General features: G+C 36.2%; 1 protein-coding gene across 1 annotated transcript in view; it reads right to left on the bottom strand.

Annotated features, from left to right (window-relative positions):
* COL25A1 (collagen type XXV alpha 1 chain) overlaps positions 1–25,508 on the bottom strand; it is a 568,912-nt gene that overhangs the window by 120,056 nt on the left and 423,348 nt on the right. The window contains exons 11-12 of the mRNA XM_072623878.1: positions 17,558–17,584; positions 13,194–13,238 (exon numbers count right to left, since the gene is read on the bottom strand). Of these exons, the coding sequence (XP_072479979.1) occupies positions 13,194–13,238; positions 17,558–17,584 (72 nt within the window). The remainder of the gene's footprint in view (positions 1–13,193; positions 13,239–17,557; positions 17,585–25,508) is intronic.

Below are 25,508 nucleotides of genomic sequence, written 5' to 3'. Positions count from 1 at the left end.
AGTTATTACACAAGTTGCTCTTTGGAAAAGATATAAACTCTTGAGTCTGGAATTTAAGGCTCTCCATGTCCTAATTCCAAACTTTTCCCATTCCTATGTTAACCTAGACCCTTTCACCCCTCTATATATAGTGCTACTAAATTGTACTACTTACTCTCCCCTGATCCCATCTCACCATCTCTTGACTATGTGGATTCATAGAAGCTAATGATGTCCGAAGCACACCTAGAATTTGTTTCTTCATCTCAACCACTGATATCCTTTTGTTCTTTCACGGCTCTACTCAGGGGCCACGTCCTATATGAAACTTTCTCTGATACTCCAAATGCCCATATTGTCCTCACCACTCCTTATATGTATGTGTGTGTGTGTGTGTGTGTGTGTGTGTGTGTGTGTATCTGACCCAGAAAACAAGGTCCCAGGCTATAGACTGAGGCATGACTGCCCTTCCAACATGGTATCTCCCCATCCCCATTTCACAGCTCCCTCAGTAGACTGTAATCTCACTGAGAGCAGGATTTGTGTCATTGAAAAATTTTAAATACCTAGCCCCATGTGCCTTGCCCATGACACTTAATGGCTGTCTCTTAAAAATTCAATTTCTCCTACTATACACTGCATCATTCTTACTTATGGACTGGTCATATTTCCTCTAGTAGACTAAGGAGAGGCAGTGTGGAATAGTGGATAGGATCCCAGATTTGAAGTTAGGAAGACCTGAGTTCAGATCTCACTGCATGCCCTCTGGGCAAGTCGCAATCCCTCTGGGCTTCAATTTCTTCATCTGTGAAACAAGACTCTAAGATCCCTTCCAGCTCTAAGACTAAGACACTTGACTATAAACTCTCTTAAGGAGAGACTGCTTCAGTTTTCATTTTTGCCTCCTAGTACCTTCCATAGGATCGATGCTCAACTAATGCCTCTGAATGGAATCCATAAGGATAAATTTCATTTTCTTCATTTCATTAGCTATCTCAGTTTCTATAAAAGGTCGAAGAATGCAATAGTCTCAGTTTGATGTAAACGTGCTTTATACAAAAGTGCTTCTACCTATATATCAAGTGAAGTAAACACTAAGCTGAAGCTCTGTCATGGGGCGGGGGATAGGGGAGGTGTCACATTGATGCAGCCGTAGGTTGTACACTTGGGTGATTGTAATCAACGGAATAAGAACAAAATAGGATAACCCTGAAAGAGATCTAAAATTTGCTATATGAACTGCAAAACAGAGATAGCAAATCTGTCATTGTCGAGGGAACTATATAACAAGAGGAGTGATGAAGCACAGAACAGCTGCCAGTATACAACAATACAGACATTACTCCAACTGTCAAAAAATAATTATTGCGGTTAGAGTTGTGCGGAACAGGAAAGCCCCAAGACTGGATGAAAACTTACCTATTTAGATCTTCAAATAAGAAAGGGAAGAGCTGCTTCGATATTACCACAGGTTTCTCTGTACACATATGAATACCAGGGAAAGTCCCAGGATTTTAGATATGCAAAGAGACCAGAACTCCCTAAAGCAATTATTCTTTTACATCATGAAACAGGTATAGGGATTAGTTAGTGAATTCTTGTTGAAAGGAAGAAGGAAAGAAAGGGAATAAAGAAGGGGACAAAGAAAAAATAAAGGAAGGGAATGAGAGATGTAAAAGAAGGAAAGGAAAAACAAGAGTTAAAGAGGAAGGAGAGAGAGAGACAGAGACAGAGACAGAGACAAAGACGATCAGATCTGGAAGGAATTTTAGCCATTATGTAGAGCAATATAACCATTTTATAGACAAAGAAACTAAGGTTGACAGAAGTATAATGACTGGAGCAGTCATACAAATCAATCTTTATATATATATATATAAATATACATATTAGATATATATATAAAGACATATATATACACACATACACATATGCGCACACATGTGTGTATATATACATAAACATATATGTATGTATATTTGTATGTATACACACACATATACATATGTATGTGTGTATATATATGCTTAAATACCCTAACACATAAGAATGACATGAAAAAATGATAAGATGAAAGGGTTGAGCTTTGTCTATAAAAGTATAGTTTTTATGCTTTGTTGGATCATCTCCTGCCCACCTAAATCTGACAACATTTTAAACTCCCAAATGATAAGGAAATTCTATAGGTAGTCATAAAGCAAAACAGCAGCTGACATCTTAAATGCAAGTCGATTGATGGTGCTTCCTCTCCTATACTTTAAACTCCAATACTGTTCTCCATGTATTGCTCCCAAATGACCATTTGAGTATTTAAGCTGAAAATAATTTAGACTGACTTTTTAAAAAGAAGGGCTTACTGCTTTGATTTTTGACCAAATATGTCTTAGAACTCTAATGTAAAACATTACCCTAGCCTTTTTTTCAGCTAGTTAGGTGATAGTTTTCAAGAAAAAAAAATATGAAAGAATACCTAAAAGCTGAAAGGCACTTAGTCCTCTTAGAGATTTAGCACTACAGGAAAAGGGGTCATTCAACAGCAGCATGGGTTGCCATAATTTCTATCCCAATTGTTTTCCAATCTGGTAGTGAGGAACAAGAATCAGTTTTATTTATTTAAATTTTTAGCACATGGTAATTTTACATCATATCTTTCTTTCTGGGACTTTCTCCTTTATACTGATGACCCTGTGAGACACCTTCACTTTGGAATCTGAAGTCCTTAAGCAGCTGCCAAGTCATCATCCCCATCCCTGTACCTCTTCCTCATTTCTCTTCCCCTCAATACATTTCCCTCCATTCCTGGGTTTTGTACATTTTCCCAAGGAAAAAAGTTATGGATCATAAATTATGACAGGGAGGGAAAGATATGTACCTATAAGGAGAAGGGAAACAATTCTATTCTTAATAAAAGGAATTCAGAAACATCCCTACCCACCTTCTACCTTTCACTTATCACCATAGGGAGTATCCTGAAACCCTGGAACTTTTAGAAAAGTCTCTGGGTTCAGCAATGGAAGGGGAGGGAATGTGGGGAAATAAGTGACATCTGAGTTGACTGAGAGAACAAGGTCCCAGGCTACAGGATGATCCATGACTGCCCTTCCTACATGGTATCTCCCCATTCTCATTTTATATAGTTATCTGTCTGGATATGAAAACATAAGAAGGGACTGGATAGTAATCATTCTCTCCTTTGTGTTTAGAAGAGCATATAGCTAGTGACTGAATTTGAAGGACACAGTCCAGCCTGTTAAGTGTATTTGCAATAACAATTGTTCATAACATGCAGATGTCAATAGTCATGATAGAGGTCTTGGGAATCTGACCTCATACTACTAGAACCAGGCAGTTTGCCAAAGGTTTAAGTGCAATTGTATCAGGTACAACAGTTTCACCAAATAATATAAAGCTCATCCTGGAGTAAAAAATAAGGTTAACAATCATCTTTAAGTATTTCCTAATCCTTAGAGAAGCATGAAGCAGTCTGTCTACTAGGGGAATGGATCTTTCAGAGAAGCTAAGCATGTAGTGCAGGGATGGGGAGGATTTAGATCTAGATACATGAGATTGTTCATGTAGATCACTTTCATCCTTATTATCTTCAATCTCCAAATATCTTGTCTAGTCTACACACCATTTATTCTTTTCCCCAACAGTCCTACAGTCTAATGACTTTCATTCTCCTCCCTCCCAATTTTGGACTATAATTAAGGTGTCACAGACTAAAGGAAGTGTCTGACTCAGCAGCTCTTTGCAACTACTTCCTTTCTTTTCTCTTAAGGATACTCTGTGCTAGTCCTGTCCCGACATCTCCTCTTCCTTCTCTTAATCACTGCTGAGGTAATTTTACCTCAAACAATCTCTAATGTACACACAAGGATACACACATTTTCTTTAGACCCCCTTTTTTCTTTTATTTGTCTATTTCTTGCCTAGTTATCCTAAGGAAACATTTCTCCTTTTTTTCTCCTCTTTTCTCTTTCCCTTTCTCTGTTCTCATGAGCCAGAGAGATCATAATCATAGTCAATAAACTCTAGTAGTTCATAAAATTACTTGCACTGAGGAAAAGGAAGCCACAATTTTCAAAGCAAAAACGTCCAGAATAAAGAATTAGTGCCCTCTCAGCTCAAGACCCCTTCAAGAAGTCCACCAAAATCTCCATTTTCTTCCTCGTGCCATATAATTAAGCTTGCTTTTCTTCAAGCACTAGAGTTCATAGTTTAGCAACAATCAGGAAGTGAAACAGCTCAGCTGAGGACTAGACTTTAGAGATAAGCATCAGAGACTCTTCACGGATCCAGGGGACTTTACCCCAGTTTTATAGTGTCTTCATTGCTGGTATACTCTAGTCAAACCAGCCCAGTTCTTGTGAGGGGTTTTAGGTGATACATGAGAGACCCAGAAGAAGAAGGCAAAAATGAGTCCCAAGATGCTGGCAATGGCTGGGCTGGGGGAGGTCCAAGGTTCTCCCTTCCTGTCGTCTGCAGTAGTACTATGTGTGATATCAGTTGACCTGCCCTTCCAAAGGACAGTCAGTCTCATGTGGTTTCTTATGTGTACTTTGGTCTGCTCACTACTTAGCAATCAGAACACACAGAATGAAACCAAAATGAATGGGAATAGTGGTGATTTTCCCTATAGATTCAGATTCTGAAAAGCACATCTAATCCCCTTTCACTGAACTTTACGATATTGTTTTGCACTGCTTGCAATTATATCTGTAACTAAGGGTTTTACTTAAGACTCTCCTCTCTAGCTCTACACAACTCTGCCAAGAACATTAAGTAACCAATCTCCACCAATGGAGAGAATCTTTTACAAATGATTTGTCTCTCTGGATCTGAATACCCAAGAGGGAATGAGAGGTAAAGTTTTATCTCTTCTATATTTAGAAGAATATATTGCTTGTGACTGAAATTTGTATACAATAGGCTGTTAAAGATTATCTGTTTACTTATAGAAATAATGTTGAAAATGAGAGGTTGCTTGTTTTAGTGCAGAAAGTATTACTTAGAGAGGAGGAATGAAGTTAATATGTAAAAAGTAATATTTTTATTGTTTCTAGCTAATTTTTAAGTAGTTTGCTATGTGCCAGGCACTCTGCTAAATGCTTTACAGTTGTTACCTCATTGGAACATCATAGTAATCCTGTATGGTGGGTACTATTTTTGTCCCCATTTTACAGAGCAAATTGGCTAAATGACTTGCCTTGAGTCATATAAAGCTAGTAAGTATTTGAGATACATTTGAACACAAATCTTCCTGATTTCAAGACTGGTACTTTATCTGCTATACCACCTATCTGCCCTTGAAAATATAGTTTTAAATTTTATTCTTTTTCTCTAAAGACTCAAAATATAAAAGCCAAGGTGCAAAGTTAATTTATTCCTGCTAATTGCTTAATTAGAAAACTCTAAAAGATTCTTTCTTCTTTTTCTTTTTTGTTGTTGTTGATATGCTTTTTAAAGAGCAGATTTGAAAAGGCAGAAAGTAAGTAGCCTCAGCAATCAAGCTTCTACAAGTATCCCTGCAGGAGAGCTTTATCTTCATTTGACAAATAGACTTCTGGCTTAAAATGAAATTGCAAAATCTGGTCTCCAACCCCATCTGATCATGATTGCTTTTGGCCACATTGGAAATATGAATAGAAACTAACAGGGAAATTAACACATGGACCAACTTGGAAGTGAATTGAGATGTCCATTCCAGAGAAGCTACTAATTGGACAGTTTGAAATAAACTTTTAATACAAGTGACCCAGACTAACAAAATCAAGCAGGGTGTGACAAAAAGAGAACTGAGTCAGAAGACCCTGTGGTTCAAGTCCTGGTTCAGGTACTTATTAGTTGTATGATTACAGACAAAAGTCAAAGTAGCATCATTGGAAGAGTCTGTTGGTTTCCAAACTTGATTTCAGATGTTGATTCTGCTACCACCTGTGTGACTTTAGTAAGCAAGTCACTCATCCTCTGTAATCTCAGCTCCTCATCTACAAAATGGAAGTGGTAATATTTGGCCGTTCCTTACAGGGCTGTTGTACAGGGAAGTATTTGTTCATTAAGCACCTAGAAAGGTCATTATACTATCATGATTTTTCATATGCTAGTTGAATTAAGTTTTTTTTTTTTAAAAGTGATTGATAATAAAATTCAGAAGAGGAAGGTGAAACATTCAAACATAGAAGTGTAGCGATAAACTTGGGGTAAGAGAAAAACATGGTTCTTCCTCTTAAGGAATTTGCAAGTTAAGTGGAGACAAAAAAATTACACTGTGAAGAAAAATAGTGATCAATATAAGACTATTTACAGTTAAGTGCCTCTTCCTGACTTCAAGCTCACTGTGCCACCCAGCTGCCTCATAAGACACTGAATTTGGAATGTGAAGACAGATTCAAATCCAGGCTCTGATAGGAACTACCTAGTGACTTCAGGCAGGGGTAAATGACAGTGTTGGACTAAATAACCCATAAGGTTCTTTCTAGCTCTAAATTCTTTGCTTATACGAACATGGGCTAGAGAAATCAAAGGATGCTTCCAGGGGTGTCTCAAAGGATAGACATCCATAGGGTCAAGGAAAGAGTATTCCAGGTGAATAGCCTCTGGATGTTCTATTAGCATATCAAATGCAACTCATCGAAAAATGGAATTCATTCCCTTTCTCCCACTGACACACCATCCCTACCCTAAAAACCTCATCTCCTCCAAACTTCCTTGTTTCTGTAGAGGCTAGCAATATCTTCCCACTTAATCAGGTTTATCACCCTCCCCCTCATTCCCACCCCCACAGTCAATTAATTTCTAAGTAGTGACAATTCTATCTTCCCAACATCTGGTCCCTTTCTTCCACCCCTAAAGCCATCACCTCGTAGCAGGTGCTGTCCCAGATGATTGGAATAGCCTTCTTATTGGTCTCTAAGCATCCATCTGACCAGTCTTTCATTCAGCTGCAAAAACAGTCCTCTGAGGCACGTCTGTCCACACCATTTCCCATTTCAAAAAATACAGACTTCTTAGCTTGGCATTCAACCTGGCCCCTACTTAACTTTCCACCTTATTTAACATGATTTCCCTGCAAGCATTTATGTTTTATTCAATAATGTGACTATGTGTCCCCCAAGTTCTGCCTTCCAACTCTGGCCTTGGTGAAAGCTCAGAAGTCATCCTCCATACAAAGAATGTACCCCCTTCTCATCTCTACCTTTCAGAATACTTCTCTTCTTTCAAGATACAGCTAAGCTATACCCCCTCCTTCAAGAACTCTCTTCATATCTACTATCTTCTCAAATTGCTGTGTAATTCACTCATCTGTTTCAATGTTATATCCCCTAGTAGAGTGTAAGTTCCTTGAGGCAAAGAGGGTGTCATTCCTTCCTTGTACTGGAGATGGTACATACCTAACAAGTATTTGTTAAATTGGCTTGATCAACATGATCATATTAGACAGTTGGAGGTGAGAGTGGAAGAAGCATGAACCCATTCATTGGAGAATAAAGAGTCTTTTGTAGGACGCTAACATTGAGCTAAGAGGCCTGACAAACAAAATATTCCATAAACCTTAAAGGATCACAGAATATCAGTCAGTGTTATTACATACAACCTAACCTGCCACTGATAGCACAAACATTGTTCCTCCTTTAGTCCTATGAGAAACATTCAAGGATATACAAGATATACAAGCTCTAATCTAGGATTTAACCAAAAAAGGTTCTACCAAAAATAAACTCTGATTTAAAGTAAGCTATCTGAATAATTTTTTCCATACTGTTTGTTCTAGTTGGCCAGACTTACAGCAAAAGACCTTCTGTATTTTGCCTTGGGGAAATATTTTGGAACTTGATTTTATGAAATTCTCTTTAACAACAAAAGGACAGTCAATCTAAAAATAAAGGAAATAGCCTACTATTATAGCCAATTCAGATGAAAAAATAAGTGTTGTATCTTAACTCTAATTTTTCTGGCTTTAAACTAATAGACAAGATTATTTTTAAAAAACTGAATCCTTATTCATTGCTACCTTGTCCTTGAAGGAATGAAGTAGTATTGGATTCATTGGTTCAACTAAAAAACAATAACCTGATTCTCATAGATTTACATGATTATAGGAAACCCTTTGGGACCGTAAATTCTAGATTTATGGTTTTTAGTATTGGTTGTACACTTGACAAATCTCCACTAAAGTAGTCATCTCCTCAAGTACTCAGATGCTTCACTGTGTTGTGGTCTTGAGAGTTGTGTCATCCCAGTATAAGCTCTGGGGGTCTTTTGAAGATAGCTGGGCTTTATCTTTGGACCTAGTGATAGTCCATACATTGATTCTTTGAAGACCCAGTCTAGGTGAATTGATGGACATGCGTCTTATATCTGGAGGGAAACATTTAGATTTGTCACCAAGCTGAATGGGAAGGGTCTTAGGAGTGGAAGGGGTCTTGGAAGTCTTCTACTTCTATCTCTCAACCAACTCAGGAAGGAATTTCTCTGAAATATCATTGATGGGAAGTCATTCAAATCTCTGCTTGGATACATCCAGGGCGCCTGCTGGATTTCATATTTATTCCCATTTCTGCAAGTCACAGGTTTTCTTGCACTGGCCATCTAATTTAAATTGTATTTCAAGCGGACATTTTATATTTGTGGGTTTATGTTTTGAGGGCAGGGACTATCTTTGCTTCTTTTTGCATCCCCAATACTGAGCACAGAGGCTGAAATATAGTAGACACTAAATAAATGTTTATTGTTTGATTCTGTCATTCAATGTATTCACTTTGTGTCATCTAAAAATTTGAAAAGGAAGGAAACAAACATTTATTAAGCACCCAAGTATCCAATGTGCAAGACAGTGTGCTAAAGACTTTACAGATATTATCTCCTTTGATCCTCACATCAAACCTGGGAGAAAAGTGCTATTATTATCCCTATTTTAGAGATGAGGAAACTGAGGCAGAAAAAGATTAAGTAATCCACCTGGGGTCAATGCATTTGAACTCATGTGTTTCTGACTCCAGCCACAGGGCTCTATCCACTGCACTACCTAGGTGCCTTCTATTTCTTTTTACAAGACATTGATAAAACGATCATGATAAATATCATGAAAATACAATTTTGAAAAAAAAGAACTATCCCAAAATTGAGTTGGTCTGCCTTAGGAAGTAGTGAATTCCTCTTTGTTGGTGGTCTTCAAGAAGAGGTTGAATGACCTCTTGTTGGGATTCTCATTCATGCACATAATGAACTAGATGGGCTTTGAGGTCTCTTTTTATTCAGATCTTTTGTGATTCTGTCATATTGAACAAGACAGTGCTGAGAGCCCACTTGGTAACTATCTTTGGATAGGCTATTTTCATAATTCGCTATCTGGGGCACATAAAAATGTTTTAGATAGTTCTTTAGTTTGTCTTGCTAAACCCACATTTCCAATTTCAGTAGAAACATTTCCTTTCGTTTTAATTATTAAAACTAAGAAGAAATACATAAAAATTTCCTCTCCATCCTATTTATGAGTTAACATTTACACAGTCCTTTAAAGTTTTCAAAGAGCTTTATAAATATTACTACATTTTATCTTCAGAACAATCCAGGGAGTTAGGTTATAATTATCTCCATTTTACAGATGAAGTTATTCTTATTCTCTTTTTACGGACGAGGACACCGAAGCAGACAGAGGTTAAGTAACTTGCCCAGGCTGGATTTGAATTCAGGTCTTTCTGACTTCAGGCCCAGCACTCAATACAGTGCACCACCTAGCTGCCCTGTCCACAAAGATGCTGAGTAAAGAAAACCTACTGACCAAAAAGTTACAGAGGGAAGACTGAAATCAGTTACTTCCTTTTAAGTACAGTTCTCCCTCAACATAGACTTATAATTTATGGCATTAACTTGTTTGCTTTTTAACATCATTTAAAATGAAAAAAAAGTATAAAAGGCAATACCAGGTCTATGTCTACATTATGCCCTGAATGCCTCAACTCCAATGACTGGGAGTGTCTTCTTCAGCAGAAGTTCTAATTTCTCAGAAAACATTTTTGCTTTTGCTGTTGGCTACAAATGTAGGTTTTAAAAATTAATGTTAAAGTTATTGTTCTAGTTTTTATTTGATATTTCTCTAAAGTTCCCAAAATGGAACATATTTCATCCACTCCCTGGAATCACCAGTTCCTATTCCGCAAAAGCAAATTTGGGAGTGAAATGGCGCAAATACAGAAATAAAATATCTTCCAATGTAGTTTTATCTTCCAAGACATGGTTTGCCTGTTATACCACTTACACAATCTTACCTGCCTTCTAGAGGAACATATTATTCTGACAGGTTAACATTCATGTCACACTTCTCCCCAAAATGGGATTATTCCATTACTGCCCAAGTGTTCTCACTAGGATGTAAGGCTCCTTTGTTACAGCCAGAGCACACATGCACTTTTCTCTTTCCAGAGATGACATAGCAGGTGTCAACAAAATTAAAATCCTATATACAGGTAACAAATCTTCTGTATAAAAAATATTAAAGTAAGTGCTTGAAGTCTGGCAACACTTATATTCTTCACCCAGCTTAGGAAAAAATTGAGTTCAAACACAATTAAGTTGTGCTGACACCACTTTTAGAAATGTGTACAGGATAATAACTAAAAACAGCGTCATAAATGAAGGTGGAAATCAAAACGTAAATCCACAAATTGAAAATGGCCACTTTGATCCTGGAAATACAATTTAAATTTGATGACCAGGACAAGAAAACTGGACACATTCCTTTGTCTTGCAGGAATCTGCAAGGAAATTGCATATTTCCTTTATAAAAAGAGAACACATAAAGACTTCATAAGGATATACATGGATTTTTTTTTTAAGTGGCACAGTTTCAGGTTAAAGGTTTCTCCAAATCTCTGCTTCTTCCCAATATGTTTACATTTAAGAGAAAAATCACAACTTAATATGCAAAGCTCTTGTGCTTTCAGGGACAGCACGGTGTAGTTCTACTACAATAATTTGAATTTGAATTCCAGTTCTGCTACTAAACTTTCTGTATGACCTGGAGAAAGTCACTTACTCTCTATGGGCCTCAGTTTCCTTAATTGTAAAAATGACTAGGATGGATTAGGTGATGTTTAAGCTTCTTTCCAATTCTATATCTGGGACCCTACCACCCATGCAGGAGTCTGCATTGATCTCTGTTGTTTTGTATCCAAATTTTGATGGTCTCAAGGAAATTTTTTTCTATCACTGTTTCCTGGAAATAATGCATTTTTAAAATTCCATGCAGATTTTTTTTTTCTATACCTACTCATATCTGAAACATGAAGTGAATGTTTTATACTTATCTGAACCTGGGAAAGAACAGAACTAGAGAAACACGGAAACAGACAGGTAACTACCAATGAGTGAGGGTAATTTGCCGCATCAACAAAAATGCACCACTTGCCTGGGGGGAAGAACATTTATTTCACTGAGAAACTAAGCAATATACTAAAAAAAAAAAAAAAGAAAAGAAAAGAAAAGAAAAGAAAAGATTCCCTGAGTTCAAACATGAAAACATTTTGAAGTACAGGGTCATTTTGAAATCTAGTTTCCTATCTCTCATGGATTAGAAATTCAACATATATGTGGACTTTACCCAAAACAGAATAAAGTACATTTCTCCCCCATCTCTGATGAGTTAGAAATCAAATGTCCTTTAGGGATTTAGCCAAAAGACAAGTTTAAAAAATGATTAGCCTTAATGAAATGCAAAAAAGGATTCTTTAATTATTCTGTAGAAAAGATTGGGTGCTGATAAAGGGATCCAAAATTTTTTTTTCAGCATTAGGCATATTCTATATTGTTTTGATCTATTGGGACTTCTGTAACATGATCCAAAGGATAAGAGACTTAAGAGGGACATGAGAGGCCAGGCTAGTGATTCATGCAATTACAAAGGGCCAACACAGTTCCCTAGTTCAGTTTTTTGCGGGGGGAATTCAAGGGGAATCTCCCAATAGATACATCCACTTCTGACTTGGAGTTTGTAAGTCTTGAGAACGATTTTTCTGGACTACAGATCTCCAACCTGTGAAGCTAGAGTAAGCTCTCAAGGAAATCCTTGGCAGCTTCTTCAGAGAGAAAATGTTGACTACTTTGTAAAAGTAAAAATATGTGTATATCTACATGTATATATTATATGTACATATACATATATGTATGTATATCATTCATACATACATATATACCTAATGCAGAAAGAGGCAAATTAATGATCATCAGTTTTATGTGCATAGATTCAACAAGTAAAAACACAAGAGAGTCTATGCTATAAGAAAATACATATATATATACAGAGAGAGAGGGAGGGAGGGAGGGAGGGAGAAGGAGAGGGAGAGGGAGGGAGGGAGAAGGAGAGGGAGAGGGAGAGAGTGCATGGACTCACTGGCCTCAAAACCAGGAAGACCTAAATTCAAGCACTTCCTCTTGACACTGACTGGCTGGTTGACCCTAGGCAAGTAATTTAATCTTTCAGGGCTCTAGACAATTATTAAGGCTCTTAAGTTTCAGGGAATGTGCTGATTTGCATTGGGAGAAGGAGTTTCCTCATGCTGGAGTTCCAACTACCAATGAAACCACAGGTCCAGTCTCTCTTCAACAAGCCTGAAAGTAAATTAGTAATTTGGATATGATATGAATTAACAGTGACTTTAATCAACAATCACCTACTCCCAGCCAGACACTGGAGATAGAAACAGAGAGCCTGCCAAAATTTTTCAAAATAATGCATTTCAAACTTTCACTCATCACAGAATGAAGACAAAGAATTACTTTCCTCACTCAGATTGATGAATAAACAAACTTCTTTTAAAATGGAGAATTAATCTAATGTTTCCTGTGACAAGAAGAAATTTAGGATGCATTTTTTCTTATCTCCATAAATGCCAAAGGAAGTAAACCCTCTGCTAACTTTATGCCAAGGACTTTGCTTTATGCCTCACATAAAATAGCAGGAAAACTCTCTATGTCCCACAAAACATCTACTACCAACTTTCAAACTCCTTATTGGAATTACATTCCTATGTTTTTATGCAGTCTCTTCCTAAAAAGCTTCATCATATAAGTTTAGACATTATTTTCTATTGGTCAAATAAGTATACACACATATACACAGACAAACATACGTGTACATCAATTATTTTCATAATTAATCATGATTAACATATCTTCTTACTCACACTTGAAAGAATGATAACAAAAGAGCTCACCATTTTCCCATCCATCCCTGGAGTGCCAGGTGCTCCAATAGAACCCTAATGGGAAAAAAATATGATCAGTTTAGGTTGATATTCAGATTATAAAATGCTTTCATACTAAATTTAAATGATTGTGTATCATGTCCTACCAAATGTCCCGTTCTAATGCCTCTCCACAGCATTTTTTTTAGGGAATATAACTAATGTGAAAGAATCACTACAGTGACTAAGTGCCTCCTAAAAATTTTATCCACATAGGCCAAACCAACTGGATGAAGAATGTCTATTACCAAGATTTTTTGGATGCCCTTCATAGCCTTTCCAACAGTATGATGGATAGATATGGTCACGGAGCTGGGTCCAACTATGAAAAGGAGAGGAATAGGCTAGATTGCTTTCAGGAAAATGCAATGGACCTTCAGCAAAAGCTTTTTTCAATACAACTATACTGAAACTGTGGTTATCATATAGCAATGAGAATTGGAACTCCATTGTCCCTGAAGAACTTAAGATCACCATAGAAAATAATGGAGAGGTATATGGTGCATGTGAACAGGCTATAATACATAACCAGTGAGGAATCCTGAACAATACTGTTAAAAGTTATCATCAGAGAATTGTATGAAAGAAAGGGAAGATTTATTGGTCATGTAGCAAGATTGAGAGATAACAGGTGGATATTCAGAACACTGCTGGTCCTCTTGTGAGGTTGAGAGAAAATGAAGAAAGCCTCCAGCACATTGGGTACCCTTGTGATGAACTTTGAAAACATGGATGTGAATCATATAGAATGACTGGCACGAATAGATTGAAATCTTCACTGTGGGAGGGAACTCAAGAATAGATAAGATCCATTTGATTATATATTCTTATGATGGATGACAATGAAATTTATACATTTTGAATATAACATCTCAGTAGTCCTTGTGGTACCTTAGGACACAGACACATAAGAAAATGAAGCAAGGAATTTGGTTAACTATTTTTGAAGGAAATCTATCCAAGAAGCAACACAAATTTAAAGGCAATAACGGATCGGTTCTCTAAGATATATTTTGATGGAAAGAACAATTTAAAAAAGGAAAGCACCATATGGTAATGTTGCCCCCATAAATGCTTACCAAGAAAACCACCACTAAATTATATGTACTTTCTCATCTATATAGAATCCTAATGAGAGCAGTCAAATAAAAATATGAGATAGGATGACTGTAAAACAAACTCTATTTTCATAGTAAAAAAAAATTGATTAAGAATTGTAGAGAATGTAAAATTCTAGTTTATTTATTGTTGAGGTTTTTTGACTTCACAGTAGAGCAAAATAAAGTTAGTAAACTTAAAACTTAAAATAAACTTAAAGTTTGTCTTCCAACAGGGTGCCTCTTCTGTAGATGTTAAGGTCATTCCATATTCCTTGATATCACAGAGATACTGTTGCTCAACATTCTTTTGATGAACAATATGGAGTAACACATAAGACACATTTGTCCACCATGTCATAGAAAAAGTCTTGCTTAGAATCCAAATGGAAGAGGGATTCCCTCTAAATGGCAAAGTTTTTTAGCTATTGCTTTCCAAATGCATTGAGATGATGATATTCTTCTTTAGAATCTTCTTAAGTAGATCCATGAGCCCATCCTTTGAGTGACTCAAAGAAATAGGTCTAGCAATCCACACAGCAAAAAATTGAGTAAAGAATGTAGACTGCCAAGGTCTGACCTAGAGTTGAATGGGCAACCTAATGAATTAACCTATCTGTATACATATCTCAAAGGAGTGCAGGTGGACAATGAGTCAGGCTCAAAAATAGGAGTAGAATAGGTTAGATTGCATTTGGGAAATTACACTTTTAAGATTTCAAATTTTCTCTGTCACCAAAGTCTGTCTTTTTTCTTTCTTTGTAATAACAATCATTCTAAATAGCTTCAAATATACCATGATCTCTGAAGAATCAAAACTTTAGATCACCCAAAAAGCGTTAGAAAGATATGGTGGGTATAAGTAAGTGGAAGGAAATGACCAGCAATGACTCAGAGTACTGGGGGTAGGGGGGGAGGGAACCCATGAAGATTCCCAACACTTAAGCTCAGGAATAAGAATCACCCAAGATAAGAAGCATGGACAGATTGTGATCTGCATGGAAAAAGAAGTAACCACATAGATGCTGTTGTTTAGTTGTGTCTGACTTTTTGTGACTTCATTTTAGGGTTTTCTTGGCAAAGGTACTAGAGTAGTTTCCCATTTCCTTCTCCAGCTTATTTTATAGATGAGGAACTGAAACAAATAGGGTTAAGTGACTTGTCATAAAGATACATGGAGATAAATTTTAAAAGGCACAAACTCCTGCTCTAATATTGCACCAAATCCACTATCTCAATGGAGCATTTCTTTTCTTCTTGGTGAGTTTTATTTGCCAGTTTTATGAAATAACTAAACCTAGGGCTAATTATTTCCCATGTCATCTGCCGGCCAAATGCATGATCATGTAATGACACTTTTCATGCTTCCTTAGAAACTAGAAAATTAAAATCAAATACTGTTTTTATTCTCCACGAGTCAAGCACACTAATCCTGATAAATTTAATATGTGATTCTAACAAAAAATTTATAGCTTAGATTGAAATCCAAATACACCAGCTGGTGACGTTGATCTATCCTTAGTGCTTGTAGGAGATGTCAGCAATACTTACTGTAGAAAAATTTAACAAAAACAACTCTTTTAAGATGCATGAGTCTCAGTTACATGAAACAAAAGGTAACAAATAAAAATAAACTCTGTCCCACAGTAGAACCAATAAAAAGGCAAGAGAGAAAGAAGAGATAAGAAGAACATGGGAATTGAATGATATTTGGGGAGGGGAAAGCAAATAATTGTATGATATTAAAATTCTCAGTATTTATGGTAACAATTTTCCCCCAGATTTGCAAAGACCAAAACTGGTTGTCAGTATTTAGACCAAGCGAATATAAATCCAGTTTTGAAATAGTAATGTGCTAAAGAGCTAGAAACAGAGCCATTAAATATTGCCTAATGCAAAGCTATGACATCTAGTCAGGCACAAATATTTTCAAACATTCCATTCACTTCTCTCAGAGCACACCTTTCTTCCTAGGCTATGAATAAGCCATATTTTAAATTCAGCACGTACCATTTCTTTCCTGGCACCAGAAAACAGATTTTTTCTTAGCCTCTGTAAAATGTTTTAAGATGGTTTTATTTTAATTGAAAGGGATTTTATTAAAAAATATGACTTCTTTTGCCAAAGAATTTAAAGATTTCTGAAGGACAGTGATGTAAAAAGTCGCGTCTTCTCTTTACTGTTAATACTGTATGTACTATTAATGGACTTCCTAAAGACTCAAGAAGTAATTTTGTCGCGGTAGTGGGTGGATTAGGGTAGCTTTACAATTTCCCACTGTGCCTATTGGAGACATTATTGTTAAGGACGTGGTGTTCTGACATGAATTATCTACAACTCATTAGCTTTTACTTTGGTCTAAAAGATTGCGTTTCGACAGATGACAAGTTTTGTTATTTTCTTTTTTTTTTTTTTTTAAAGGCTATATCTCTGGATGCAATATGAAATGTTAAAACAGAGAACAACTACTTTTTTGTTTGTGCTGTTACCAGTGATTCTATTCAGTTTTCTCAGATACTTTTTTGGACGGACATGGAACGTTATCTTCTATACTACAAAAACATTTTTTTTTTTGAAAAAAATTGGGAATTAAGGTACTTGTATAAGATGATGGCAAGGAGCCATTGATCAGCTTTCACTGGTTTGCTGAGTGAGCTACTGATGTATTTAGTATTGTGTAATGACACAAACGCTCAAGTTCTTGGTTCACTCCATCAAACTGCAGCATTTGATCCTGGTGAGTATAAATAATGCCAAAAAGACTCACAGAAAGTGAATTCTCCAGTTACCTTGGAAACAGGAAGACAATCCTGAGGCACCAAACACTATTTATTAGCAACACCAACCTTCCTGGTTTCTTGCGGTCAGGGCTTGGATCATGTGGCAACAGAGCATCCAGGTAAAGTCATAATCCATTTAATTTGAGCTTTTATCTCCCTCTTCATTTTTTTTTAGAGCTTGACTTCGTAGCTTTATTAGTACTTGAAACCTTTTAACCTACAAGTTCAGAAGACAGACTGAAAACAGTCTGATCTGAACTGCTTAAATTTTCTATAATGGAGGAAATTAGAAATCTGATGTCTCACATTATGAAGTTGTATTTTGGGAAAACAGACCTGACAGCCTAAACTAATTGTTCCAACGTGGCTTACAGTAGCTAATTCTATTCACCTCTCAGAGTTGCAATTTGGTACTAAGTGCATAATTACTTTCACTGTATTATTGTTTATACTCTACCTTTTGTCCTGGAGTCCCCTGAGGTCCCTGAAAAGGGAAAACAATTCAATTAGCATAATAATATAGTCAATTTAAGCCTAAGTGACCAATTAAAACTGTCCCATTCTATAAACCTTCCTATGCTGGACTGAATCCAGCTGATGTTTTGTGCATCAAGGGAAAGGAAAACTTTCAGTTCAAAATACATAATGGATCTTTTCTTCTCCTTTCTGAAATAGCATTAAGCATACGCAGTAGGATTCTGATTTCTCTCATTTCTTTTTTCTTAAGTCTCTACTATCCCAGTCCATCTGTTTCTTCAAATACCTGCAAATCTATAGTATCAATCTTACTTAGACAGCTAAAGATTTCCTTCAGTTAAAAGGCAACTGTGGTCCCAAACCAAAACAGCCATATTATATACTATTTCTGCAGTATACCTGCACAATTTTGGTTGGCATTTGCAAGGAAGAGAATTTAAAAAAGAACCAGAGAGAAGCGTATTTTAGCTACTGACCCTCCCCAACCTCTCTTCATTCTGTTGGAAGCTTTTCTCATTCCTCTCAGCTACAGTCCTTTCTGTTTCACCTCTACTCTTTATCGAGGTTGTAGAAACCTATTTATTTACTCATTTCTTCTCTATTAACAAGTAAGCTCCTTAAGTGAAGAGAATCCCTTTGTCTTTGACTTTCTTTGAACCACCTAGCTTACTGCCTGGCACATAGTAAGCACTTAATAAATGCTCTTAATTGGTTAATGCCTTGTTGAATTGCTGATGACATGTTGCTGTAGAAGGGAATATAGGGAAGTAGGAAAAGAAATAGAAGGTGGTATCTATTAATACTTAGAATCACTATACTCAGGCAGGTGAATGAAGATATTCCTCCCCACCCACATCCCCCAGTAGAATATGTCACTTCTGAGATGTAGTAGTCATTATGATGACAAAATCAATGATAATGTTCTGGATGACTAATTAGAGAAAGAAGAGAATGCTTTGAGTCACCTTGGCAAAGATATTTGTAGGATGAAATGCAAAAGCATATATGATAATCTTACATGTTTCTCTATGATTTGTAACATATAACTTTTTAGAATTAGCCATTCTACCTTTCAAAAAATGTATGTTTAGCAAAGTGGTAGATAAACCCTTTGCCCATCATTACAACTACAGATTGCAGCAGTGTTCAAGTTGACCATGTCTTGCTCTTCAAAAGCTATCTCAGATAGTAACATTAAGCACAAGTTTATCAATAAAAGAAAACGTAGCAAATGAAAAGAACAATATCATAATTCATGTTTAGGAACACCTAAATCCTTGTTGCTATCTACTGACATCCAGAATGGTCTCCCATCTTACTTCATGACAAACCCCTGTCCTATAGGTTGCGTCTCTATCCCAGTCCATCATCATGATTAGTGATTTCAGTGCCCATTCTGAGGAAGCTTCTAACGCTTAGACTCTCACCTTCCTCAACTCCCATGACTTTCATTTTAAGCCATGCACAAGTGTGGTTATCATATCTCAGATCTCACCATTATGCAAACAGATCCATCTCCAAGGTTATAAGCTCTGAAATTCCCCTCTCTCACCACAATCTGCTCACCTTCCACTCTTCTGTCAATGGCATTCCTCCCAAAGCTGCTTTTGGGGGACCATTTTCAGTCATATTTTAGTCATCTAATTCTTTGTGACCCCATTTAGGGTTTTCTAGGCAAAGAGACTGGAGTGATTTGCCATTTTCTTCTCTTACTCATTTTATACTTTGGGGACCACAGTAACTTTTTATAGCTTGATCTTTCCCTATTTCCCCATCCATGTTATGGTTTCACTTCCTTTCTTTCACATGTTCAACCTTATAGTAGGTCATTTCAATAAAATTTGTCCTCCACCACTGTATCCTTTACCCATTAATTTTTCTGCTAGTTCTACATAGATAATACATAATGCTGAGTCTCTCCCTTCATTTGCTTTCTTTTTTCCTATTTACAAAGTGCTGGTGGAAGAAGCTGAAAAAAATGATGGCCACAACGATTGTATGTACTTGAACTTCAAACTGACCATTCACTGCTGCATGGAAAGTCTTTAATGCTTCTCTGACTGACATATCCTATTCTCAACCACAGCATCTGTTATAAACCTTATTCTTCTTAACTTTTAAGCAATCAGCCTCTACCTTTTTTTTCTTAGAAGATGTCCTCCATATCCATGTGTATTGTTTTGAGGAAGGTACTTTGAAAACCTTAAAGTTATCTGAAATATGAACTGATATTTGTTATGGCTTTACTGAATTGAACCTGACTAGATATATTAAAAAGAGGTGACACCATTTTAAAGGCATTTTGGGGGCTAATTTTAAAGGTGTCTTAGAGGTGATCATTCTAAGAGAATGGAGAAAATTGTGGACATGATTTTGGTATGACCCAAAAAAAGGTAACTGAGGGGATGCTAGTACCTGCATCTGCATCTGACCTGCACAGCTACTTTTTTCTCTTTAAAAGTTTTCTGAGAAGTTTCTCTACACAGTCATTTAATCTCTGTCTGTCTCAGTTTCCTCATTTGTAAAATGGGAATAACAGCTTCTATCTTCCAGTGTTGTTGTGAGGATAAAATGACATTATTTGTAAAGAACTTTGAAAACCTTAAAGGGTTATAAAAATGCTATTATTATTATATAAATGTTAATAACTATTTACCTAATGACATAATGATAACTAATGACAATTATATCTACACAATTCTATAATCAATACAGTGATGCAATACTTAGTATAATAATTTATGTTAAATATATAATTTAAAGTGCTAATAATTTGATAACCAAATATACTGACTAATACATATTGTACTAAATATACAATTTAAATACCCTATGATCATTAATGATCATATTTCATATATGTATTAATTGATAGGTATAATTATATAATACAATGTGTTACATAATTATGATCTATTATAAATATATTATGATTATAATATCTTTATAGCGTAGTATTAATTGTTTTGAGGGCATCCTTGATATCAAGGGGAGGAAGGACAGTCTGGATTTTTGTTTTTTGGGTCGCTTTTTTTTGCAAGGCAATTGGGGTTAAGTGACTTGCCCAGGGTCACACGGCTAGTCATTGTTAAGTCTCTGAGGCTGCATTTAAACTCAGATCCTCCTGATTCCAGGGCTTATGCTCTATCAATCCGTTTTTGAAGGTTATTTTCTTCAGTTGCTAACATCTACTTAGTAGCACAATTGATTGAGAGGTATTAAAAAAATAAAAGACCACATTGTATCTGTCATTTTATTGATTTAAGAGCTGTTTCAAAGGCATATGTGTGTGTATTTAAAAAGCAAGAGTCAATTTGCCAATAGCCAACTTTTTCAACGTTCTGGTGATTATCAGCTTCAAGCGAAGCATGAAGCAAGCACACCAGAGTGCTCACTAAAGGTATTTAGGTCCATCGTGAAGTATGCCTTGTGAAAGTCCAAGTAAAAGGCAATTTCATGCCCCAGATATTCCTCTTTACACATGATATTAAACTCATCACATCAAGCCTTGGAATACTATAGGACCTTCTCAAAGAGACTCATGGTCTCTCAAAAGACTAACCATGGACACTGGTAAAAAGAAAGAGAATGAAGAATACATATTTTCTCAAGTTGGATGGATTGGGTTATCCCCATTAAATATGTGATAGATAGATGCTGTAAATGAAAAATGATTCAGGTTATAAATTGCGCAGGAAGAGTAGACTTGGATGTGCTGCTTTTGGTAAATTGTACTATACGTTAGGGCTTCAAAGAAAGGTGAAACCAGTTTCTGCCCTCCAGGAGTTCATACTCAAATAGTCATATCAGAATTGATCCTTTCAAAATCCACCATTCTCCTGTTATGTTTCCTTTTGTAACTTCTCCTCTATCAATAAAGAACCATATGTCATCTTTACATGAGATTTTCATGAATTCAATTCTAATCTGAATTAGAATTAGCAGGCAGGAAGGGGTAAACTGGTTACTTTCCATTGAATGATGTTGTAACTCATAGGAAGGTAAAAGGAATTGCTTAAAACCATTTAGGCAGTCAAGGATGAACCTGAAAATGAAGCTCAGATCTTTGGTCCTTTCCATTTATTAGACCAATAAAAATCTTAGTTTTTACTTAGGCTAGTCTTACATCAGGCCATTGCCTAATGTGTACCTGTCAATTTTAAGGAAAGTCAAGATAAGTGGATTTTGTCAATGTTTGGCATGTAGGAACAAAGACTGAATTCAGACATTTGTTATTGTGTCCTTCCCTATTTCTTTAAAGGTTTCTTTTCTCTCAAAATGCTTTTTTAGAGAGGAAATCACATATGAAAAATTACATGAATTTAGTGTTCAGACTGAGACTTTATTTATACAGCTCAGGAAGTTCAGTTTCCCAGGGTAACCCTAACTTTGAGAATACACTATTCATTAAAAATTGGGCCTTTCCCATTACATGACTGTACAGCCCCTAACAAGTCAACATTTTATTTGAAAATAAGAGCATAAATGTAGCACACTTCTCTCTAACCAAAGACTAGCACATCTGGAATTTTCTATATGACTATGAAAAGAGAGATTTAGAAAGGCACAGGAGGGCTATTCTATACTCTGAAATTCAGGACTGGGGTACATTGGAATATGTATCTCCATTAAAGTATATTTTAATAAGTATTTAATGAAAGGAAATTGAGGACCATAGAGAGAATATAAGTATTCAGTTTACTCGGAGGGTAGCACTACCATTCATCCTAAAACCTAGCAAGCAGTGGGTAGGGAAGCTAGATACACCACAAAACCCGAATTTGTATTCAAGCCTGTTTCTCTGCTTTTAAAATAATGAAAATAATACTTGTCCTTTATTATTCCATAGGGTTTCTATAAGAATACTGCCTCATATAGCATCCCCTTTGGATGCATAATGAAGGGTCCTTCCCCCTCTCTCCTCTCCTCTCCCTGAAGAACTCCATGAATATATTAAAAGGCCAATCTCCCCTCCTCTGTGAAGGTATAAAGGACAACTGTCTGAGCTCAAGAAGATCATGAGCCAGGAGCTCATGAACTCCTGGACAAAATTATATCTGGGATAACGTTAAGGCTCTATACCAAAGAAAGAAAACACAAATTAGAGGTGGAACCAGTTTGTAGAAAAACATCTTTGGAGCTGATCAGACATGACTTTAAACAAGTAAATTACAATGTTCTTGCTTCTATTTTATTTCATTCTTTAAAGAGTTTGCTAAGTTCATGAATGATGAACTTTCAATACTTACTGGGAAGATGTCTGAGGCAAATTCTGGTTATGTGAGTAGATGGGAGCTGTTGTGCCTCTAGAGGAAGTGTGCCATCATAAATAGGAGGTGGCCTCAGAGTCAGAAAGACCTGGGTTCACGGCTCACTTCTCTCTGGCTATAGTTTCTAAACAAATCATTTAACTTCTGAGTACTCTAGTCAACTCTCTAAAATGATAAGGTGGAGAGAGGATGCCAGCCTGAACTAGTAATGGGAATTTCTTTACCTAGGAATTCTCTATATCAGTAAAAATCACAGGTCTAGCCTTATTTCTCTCCAATGATACAGAGAACATTTATCCATGATTGCCCATCCTATATAATTATCATGCATATCCTCTAATATACCAAGAGGGTGTTCACCCAATGAACCAGAATATCTTCCTCTTTTTCTCCTGACATTATGAATGGAGTATTTGGGTCATCATACTTTATGTCTGTCTGTCTGTCTGTGTATATATCCTTCTGGGTCTATCTATGTATCTATCTGTGTCTGTCTGTCTGTCTATCTATCTATTCTATCTATCTGCCTATCTGTTTATTGAAAAAAGTTTATAAGGTTATCCTGGTTAAGAATGTCACAGAAATCTGAAAAAAATAGAAATTTAATCCATGAATTTTTAACACAAATCTAAAATGTGCACTTGTTACACTTCAGAAAGAATTATTCAAGATGCATTAAAATAAAATTTAGTGTTATACATACATGTTATATGCACCAGGAAATTTAAAAAACACAAATCCAACCACTATTATAGGCATGTCTGGGGTATATTGCAGGTGCTAAATTTTATAAGATGCAGATTTCATAGTCATAAAGAGGAAGAGTCAAATTTTAAACCATATTAAATAGTTTAAGATAAGAGCATATTGAAATAATTTAATGTTTAAAAGAACAGAACATGATGAAGTAAGAGAGCTAAAATAAGGAAGTTATAAATGGATGAAGAGATTTTTAAGTTTATATTCAAGGATCTGGATTCAAATTCTGATTCCACCCCAAAGAGGGTGTTTTGATACAGGATCATTTTCCTCATCTACAAAATGGGGATAAAAATATCTTAACTTCCTACATCACAGGTTTATTGTGAGGGTCACATGAGAAAAACATAACGTACCATATCAACCTCAACTCCTATTATATCAAAAAGATCATCACCTCTTTTTTCACTGGCACACTAGCAAAAAAGGAAAAATATAACAAAACATTTCTTCATCTGCACTTCATCTCCATTGTTACTTAACAAATCCTAGACTCCCATTTGTATCCTTATTCCTAATCTTTCTTAACTGGACTTATGATGGCTCTAATGGTAAAATGAATTAGAAAATAAACAAGCAAATAATTACATAACTCACATTTATATATTTCTATAAAGTTTGCAAAATACTTTTGCTGATGAGGAAACTGAGATTCTGAAAGGTTATATATAGATTTGCTGATATTTTTGCCAGTACTTATTCATGTACATGTTGTCTTCACCAAGAGAATGTAAACTCTTTTAGAGCAATGATGATTTTCTTTCATTATTTTCTTTCTATTTCCAGTGCATGGCACAGCCTAGGCACAATGTTACTTATTTAAGTAACTTGTCCATAATCCCAAACAAGCATCTGAGATAGGTTGTGAACCCAGGTCTCTGGGACTCCATTTCCTAGGGTTCTTCATTACCCCACATAGCTTTGGCCAGGTCTACAGAATGTCTCTGTTTAAGCATGTAGAGATTCTAGAAATAAGATAGCAGGTATTATAAAGAAATTTGGGACCAGAATCATAGAATTTGGGGGCTTTTGGAGGTTATCTACTCCAGTCTGTATCTAGCAATACCTGCTTAAAATCTTTACCTGACAAATATGTTCCAGCCTTTGATTGAAGACCTTTTCTGAGAAGAAACCCATTGCCTTCCCAGGTAACTTATTCTACTTCTGAATGGTCCTGATCTATATCTGGCCACTTCACCAAGATGGTTTCAGAGGTGAAAGTGAGGCTGGAAACCTTGCACAGCCCTGCCTCACTTAAATCCAATTCACTTGCTTGTCATGGCATCACCTCCCCAGTGTCATGGTCCTCTTCAATAATGAAGGACAAACAACAGTCCATTTTCACATGAAAGGTCTTCAGATACTTAAAGATAGTTATTATTTTCCCTTCCCCAATCTTCTATTAAATACCCCTAGTTTCTTCAACCATCATATGACACCAACCTGGTTGCTGTTCATTGGATACTGTAACAAGCAACCAAACCAAAGAAAGAATTCTAGCTATAGTCTTCCCAGGGCAGAGTAGAACTAGAAGTAAAAACAACAAAGACAGTAATTGCTAGTATATATCTAGACTTTAAGACTTATAAAGTGCATTACATATGTCTTTTTATTTGAGCCTTACAACAAACCTCTGAGGTAGGCATTATGCTTATTTTACAGAGGAGAAACTGAGTCTGAGAGAGGTTAAGTGACTTGATCAGGGTCACAGAGCTAGTGACTAAGGCAGGATTCAAACTCAAGTCCTCCTGACCCTCAGAGCATCACTCTTTTCACCTAGTGGCTTGTAGGACAGTCACTGCCCTCCTCCTGGACACCATGTCCCCTTAAGATTGCATTAACTATTTGGTTCACCATGTCCCGCCTTTGACTATATGCATGGTCGATGAAAACTTTGAGATC

This window comes from Notamacropus eugenii, chromosome 7 (genome assembly GCF_028372415.1).
Source record: "Notamacropus eugenii isolate mMacEug1 chromosome 7, mMacEug1.pri_v2, whole genome shotgun sequence".
In the NCBI taxonomy this organism is placed as follows: domain Eukaryota; kingdom Metazoa; phylum Chordata; class Mammalia; order Diprotodontia; family Macropodidae; genus Notamacropus; species Notamacropus eugenii.
This window is presented reverse-complemented; position numbering and strand designations above follow the sequence as displayed.